Source organism: Pogonomyrmex barbatus, unplaced genomic scaffold, assembly GCF_055798465.1.
Source record: "Pogonomyrmex barbatus isolate J1 unplaced genomic scaffold, ASM5579846v1 scaffold6, whole genome shotgun sequence".
In the NCBI taxonomy this organism is placed as follows: domain Eukaryota; kingdom Metazoa; phylum Arthropoda; class Insecta; order Hymenoptera; family Formicidae; genus Pogonomyrmex; species Pogonomyrmex barbatus.
In genome coordinates, this window is record NW_028297160.1 from 3022951 (window position 1) to 3029775 (window position 6825).

The 6825-nt window shown below is 25.0% G+C and overlaps 1 protein-coding gene across 3 annotated transcripts in view; it reads right to left on the reverse strand.

The window, feature by feature from the left end:
- Positions 1–3566: 3566 nt before the first annotated feature.
- Positions 3567–6825, reverse strand: part of LOC105427961 (royal jelly protein-like protein) — an 8261-nt gene continuing 5002 nt past the window's right edge. For all 3 annotated transcript variants that reach the window (XM_089082464.1, XM_089082462.1, XM_089082463.1), the window contains 3 exons: positions 6275–6741; positions 5518–5761; positions 3567–4585 (listed from right to left, as the gene is read on the reverse strand). In XM_089082464.1, the coding sequence (XP_088938590.1) occupies positions 4376–4585; positions 5518–5761; positions 6275–6741 (921 nt within the window). In that variant the 3' untranslated portion in view covers positions 3567–4375. The remainder of the gene's footprint in view (positions 4586–5517; positions 5762–6274; positions 6742–6825) is intronic.

Genomic DNA, 6825 nt, shown 5'->3' on the forward strand with positions numbered 1-6825 from the left:
CCTTGCTGCAACGTGCAATATTAGTCGTCATATCTTTCGTTACGCATACGCGTCTGCTTCACAAATGGTATTACCATATATTAAGAATCTTTACAGAAACGCATGTTTCTTTAAGCATGATTCGAAAGCGAAGATGTACATATGATATATATTTATTTTGTTTTAAGCCAGCACGTAGAAAAAAATAGAAAATCATCATTTTTTTATTCCTTTACATATATTCCTTTTCCTATATTTCAAAATAATTTAATATTTTCTACACTGAGAAAAACGTCTGGTTGAAAATGGATAAAATCAGAAGATTCTGATTATATCAATCAGAATTCTGATTATCTCAACTAAAATTTTAATAAATTTAAGCAGAAATTTAGTAGATTTAAGCAGAAAATTCTGTTTTGTCCATTTTCTATCAGAATTCCAATTAATCCAATCAAACATTTTTCTCAATGTAGGTTTTAATTTTAATTATTTAAATATTTTATAATGTTATCTTAATATATTTAAATATCTTATAATGTTAATACTTTCTAGGTTTAATTATTATATTAATTATTACATTTTAATTATTACATTATTTAAATATTTTATAATATCATAAATATAAATTTTGACTATTTAGAGATATAATAACAAATTAAATATTTCGGCGAAATCTAATTTTATATATTGAAGTAAATTTTTAACTTACCAAACGACGTATAAATAATTTTCTTTGTTGAGAATAAAAATATAGTTGAAAAAGTTGAAATAAATTACATTGTAAATTATCTCGTACAGGGGAGATGTAAATTTAGGCTGCGACAAATGAATTATATTCTATGTATTGAATTATTTATATATATTATTTTATATTTTTATATGTTATTATATGTTATTTTATGTACGTATTGTTTCCGCTTTTGAAATAATATATATTTATTTATAAAAATAAGTTATTGAGTAAAAATTATGAAAGTGAAAGAAATTCGTGTTTCACTAAATCATAATTTATTAACAGAAAAATGTATAGATCGTATCGGATGTGTTACGTTATATCAATAGAAAATATTTTAAAATTTTCAATAGTTACGCTAACTTTCTATTGGGTGTATAAATTAAAAGTATCTTACTTTTGCTATTGAGCCATACGATACGGTCTATTGCATATTCGTATCTAAAAATTATTTGATGATAGAAATTTAAAAGTTTGCGTTACATAAAATACTTAGTATTGATTCGAATCTACAGAATTATATAAAAATGGTAAATTTACTAAAGTAAATTTACTAGTTTATTTCTTTTTACGTATTTTAAACGAAGTATATATTTAACTGAATCAGATAAACGCGAAACTCTGATCTTTAATTCTGACCTTTAACTTAATTGACGCGAATTTGATTTTTAACTCACTCACTAAATTTCTATGAAAAGATTCTTACTTACTTACTTACCTACTTACTTACTATACACAATTACACTAATTAATAACAAAATTTTCATTGTCTTATCTCTTCTTTTTTTTTTGATAGACTGCCTTTCTCTTGAGAGAACATTATCGTAGATATTATTACTCAAATAATCAGAGTTGGTATAAAAATTAATTGTTAATTATTATCTACATAAATACAATAATATTGTTATAAAATTTTAGTAATACTTTTTAAATTATTTTATTCTCAAAATTAAATGTTTAATTGCGTTAAAAAGTAAATAATTTTAATAATTTTAAAAGCAGACTTTTTTACACATTCTATTGATTATTGACATTTTGTTTTTAAATAAAAAAATATAAGTTTTGGTACTAAATAAAATTATTTTAATAATGCGCATCTTTATCTTATAATTTGTAACTCTCAAAACTTATTTATTAAAATAATTATTAATTTTTTAAAAAGGAATATTGAATCATATATTAATAATATTTCGATGGTATATTAATAATATTTTATTTAATAATATTTAGATTTTTAAAAAATGAAGTTAATAATAAATTTTTAATAAATTTTTTTTAACTTATTTATTTTAATTAATAAATTTGTTAATTCTTTTTTATTTTTTTTATTTTTTATAGATATTTATAGATATTAATTTGTATTATAATTTGTTAGGATTACAATTAAAAATTTCTGCATTTTTACAAAGTAGGATATTTTAATTCTTATTGATTTAATTACCTTTCACTAGAAATATTTAAAAGAAAGATCTAAATTTACAGATAGATAAGAAATTTTAATTTATTTGAAAGTCTTTTCACTTTTGTGCAAAATATATTTTTAGTTTCAATATTATATAAATTAAACATATTTTCTATATATACAATTAATTAAATAATACTTCTCTCTCTCTCTCTCTCTCTCTCTCTCTCTCTTTCTCTCTCTCTCTCTTTGTCTGTCTTTCTCCTTCTCTCTCCTTCTCTATCTTTTAACTTATTACAATTTAAATAAATTTAAGCTAATATTTTAAATAAATTATTTATTAATTTTAAATTGATGAAGTTTTGTCTTTATTGTAGCTTATTTCAACATGCTGAACACAATCTTTACTAATGGACTCATGAATAAAATATCCAAGCTTGGCTAGAGATCACATCTTGTATCGTATATTACCGTATTTTAATTCCATATGGCGAATTTTTATATTAATACACTATTTTATGCACGTTGCATAAAGATATGTGATATGAAAAATAGATTCATATGTTTCACCATTTTTAAGATACATTTAGCAATAGTAAACTTTCGCTTTGATATAGTGCAATTTGTAATTCAGTTTGATTATGGCGGAATATTTAAGATTCGAGTTGCTAGAATTTTTATGCTATAATTATTGTTAAATTGTGATATCATATCCTGTAATAACTATGATGTTTACCTAAGCAAAAAAATTAAAATTTTATAAGATTTAAGCAATGTATAGCAAATTCATCTTTGTTTTATTCTGAATTACATTTTAAAGAAAATTAAAGAACTATATGTAAAACGTAAATTAAAGAATTGTATGTAAAACTCAACATTTTTCTTTGTTTGTTTAAAATGCGTAACGTAATAATATTTTATCTAATAAAAAAAAGAATTATACATAATTTTTTAAATTTTTGTTTTGGCTTTTTCTTATGTATCAATTTATTTAATTTTTTCTTTTTCATTTTATTCAAAATTTATGTTATTTGTAATGAGTGTTATTATATAATATTTTTAATATATAAAGAATAATATAAATATAATATTTTCAATTCAAATTTTTATTAATTAATTGACACTTAAATAATAATTTTTTTAGAAGATATTTATAGAAAGAAATCAAATTCTAAAGCCATAAATTAAATATATTCTTATTTGTATAATATTTTTTGCTAACACAAATGTTAATATTGTTTATTATATTTTACTTTTAATTATAATAATTAATTTTAATAACTTCATAATATATATTTTTTAATAAATACTCTTTTTATCTTTAATCTTTTTTGTATTTTATGAAAAAAAACAAAATACTCATTTAAAATAGCTATTTTTTTAGAAATAGTATCAATATTTAAAAAATTGATTGAAACATTTCAATTGATTGAAAGGTAAATTTCTATAAAATTTTCATAAAATTGCATTTATTAAATTATACAATATTGCTGCATTTATTAATAGATATTATTTTATTTTCTTATTATTGCTTTATTATTAAATGATTTGTAAATATTTCTTAATAATAATAATCATAATAATCAATAATGATGCGTTTATTGCACAGAATGCATGAAATATGCGAAACGAAATACACGCGCATTCCGATACACATCGTCAATCTTGTCATACTTTCAATTAAGTTAGACACAAACGTCGGCAAATATTTATTATATTAGGAACGGTAATATTTTGTGTCTATTTTAATGATGGTCTTCTATTGATGGTGATTATTTTTAATCATGTATATACCATATATATATATATATATATATATATATATATATATACCATATTACTAAAATAAATTGTTATAAATGGAGTGTTAACTGTAAAGTGTAACTGGCACCACGGGTAGGTTCATAGCTCTTTGAGCCGATAAAATCTATAAAATCTTAAGAACATTTTACAAATAATGAGAGGCTGCTCGTCCTTTGCATCAGGAATATCAAGGTACGTGTAGTATCGCGCGTTCTTCAATCATGATTAGTAAAAAAGGTATAATCGGCTGGTCTGCGATTGTAGATCGATTTCACGATCCACGGGAAGAAGGATGGCCTGGTGAAGATTTCTGGGAATTTTGAAAATGGATATGACGATCGAATGCGGATGCTTGGCGAGCGGCGGTATTCCGCAAAGAAGTTCGGATACTTGTGCCATCGGACAGACGTCGCTGTCTGAAGGCGCGAATCGTCGAACTTCCCGCGGTGCCACAATCTTCATTTGGCGAACAGATGCGAATGGTAGTCGTGATTGCGGTCATGGCCGAGACGCACACCGTTACACTTGGTACCGCGAATCAGCTCGTCCACGTAACCGGCCAGTATCCGGAAATTCGTCTCGTTTGAGTTCATAGTCGAAGTCATGAACTTTTGGAACGACGACGTGAGAAGCCACAGCTCTTGACGACCGTTCTTTGCGGTGATGACCTGCAACGAGAACAATCACAATGTGGTTATTTTGTAAACTTTAGAGAACAAAATATCAAAATAGATATATTGTAAGAAAATATTATTTCTTGATACTATTTTTTTAAATAAAATTTAAGTTTTTCTTTAAGATTGTGTAGAATTGTGTCGAATGTCGAATTTTGTGTTAGAATTGTGAATTGTAATATGTATTTGTAAAAGTAAATGATATAACTTTGAACATGAACTTTGAAGATGAAAGATTAATGTAAAATATGAGTCAGCGCTGTTAATAGAATAGTATGCAATGTAATATATTTCTCTCTTTTTTTTTAATGACATATCTTTCTCAGTTTAACAAATTATACACCAATTATATGTCAATCTTAAAACATAATTACAAGCTAAAGTTAAAATTATAAAATCATAATTGTTGCTTGTAATAAATTTCAAAATTGATAATAAATTTTAATAAATTTTAAAATTGATAATAAATTTTAATATTATTGATATCTAAATAAATATCTTATAAATCGAATTAATTAAAGATACCTGTCCCAGAGAAAATAAAGAGATTCAGGTTTGAGTCATGGCCGAGATGATATTTTTTGCAACAAATTATTTACAAATTATTATAAAAAAATATTAGATCGCACATTATTAAAAATACCGATCCTTTTTTGTACTTATTTTTCACTGTATAAATTTTAAAAGTCCTTTTGATGATATATTTTTTATTTTTATTAAAAATGTTCTCCAGAAATATTCATGTTTTTGCTTTTATATTGATATTGCGAGTATTTTTTTATTTTAGCATGCTTCACTTTTATTAAACTAAAAATTTTTAAACAATTTATTATATATAATGTTACATTTTATACCTATATAAATAAACGATAAAACAATAAAAAAAAAATTTAATTAAAGAATTTTACTGGAAGCTGCTGTCGTACCTTCATTCCAGAGGGGAATTGCAACGTCTCGGGATTGACGACGACGACTTCAGTATTGGTACCACCATATTCAGGATGACTGATACTGTTCCAACATCCTAAAGCGAGATCTGATAGAAGACCGAAAAAGAGAACCCCGTCCTTATCCATGGCTTGGGCCGCCGATTGCGATGACCTTTCCATAACGAATGGACGGAATGACCTTGGCGCTGCATCGGAGTGTTCTTCAAAGAGGCTATAATTTCTAGATAATAATAAATACCTGATTATAATGAGACGTTTACAAAAATATTCTTTGTAGAATATTAAAAATGGAAGGAAAATAATAGAAGATTAGTAAAACAGATAAATTTATGTGGGCACACATTTATTATTTTTATTATCTTTATTACTTTTATTATTCTTTTACTTTTTATTTTCGTTGCTTGTTTGGTTGCAAATTGATTGCAAAATAATTTAAGAATTAAATGTATAAATGTATATTTAAATGTATAAAAATTTAAATTAAACCAAATTTTACTTAAAAATATAATATTTTATTAAAATGTATAGACAAAAAAAGAAAAAAATTATTAAATCTCATTTTTTTAGCAATTATATATCTAGAATAAGTTATATATACATATGTAATATAATATATATTACATAAAATGTATCTGCAGATATTTAAAACAAAAACCTTATAAAAAATAAGCATAATATATAATTGATTTTATTCTTTTAAGTCTAATTTAAGGAAACCTCTGTCTTTTCTCACCTGATGATAGAAGTAGGTACCCAACTTTCGATTCTGCTAGCCAGGGAATGGAAGTACAAAATCCTGTCACCATCCTGCTTCATGGGGCTCAGAGCAAGTCCCAAAATGCCATCCATAAGATCGAACGTGTCTCCATTGATATGGAAGGTTCCATGAGCTGGATAAGGATAAAATAAATTGTTGGTGATCCTCCAGGAACGGAAATTACGATGATCGTAGACGAGTAATCCGAATCCAGTTACGTCGGCAATGTAGACAAACGTGTCTTGACATTTGTCGTCACCGTTGCGAATGTCGACTGCGATCGTCACGAATAAAGAATCATCTTTGAACTGATCTTTAGGAAACTTGTATTGGCTCAGAATCTTATTTGTTTGTAACGAGAACGATAACAGTTGAGGACGACAAATCTGCCGTTCTTCGAGTTTACCAGTGTCGATGACCCATAATCTATCGCATGAATCAACCTGTAATCACATCTTTCTCTATAGCTAATATTTATTCTTATTTATTTCTTAATAATAATGCAAGATAATTATTGCAGAATAATA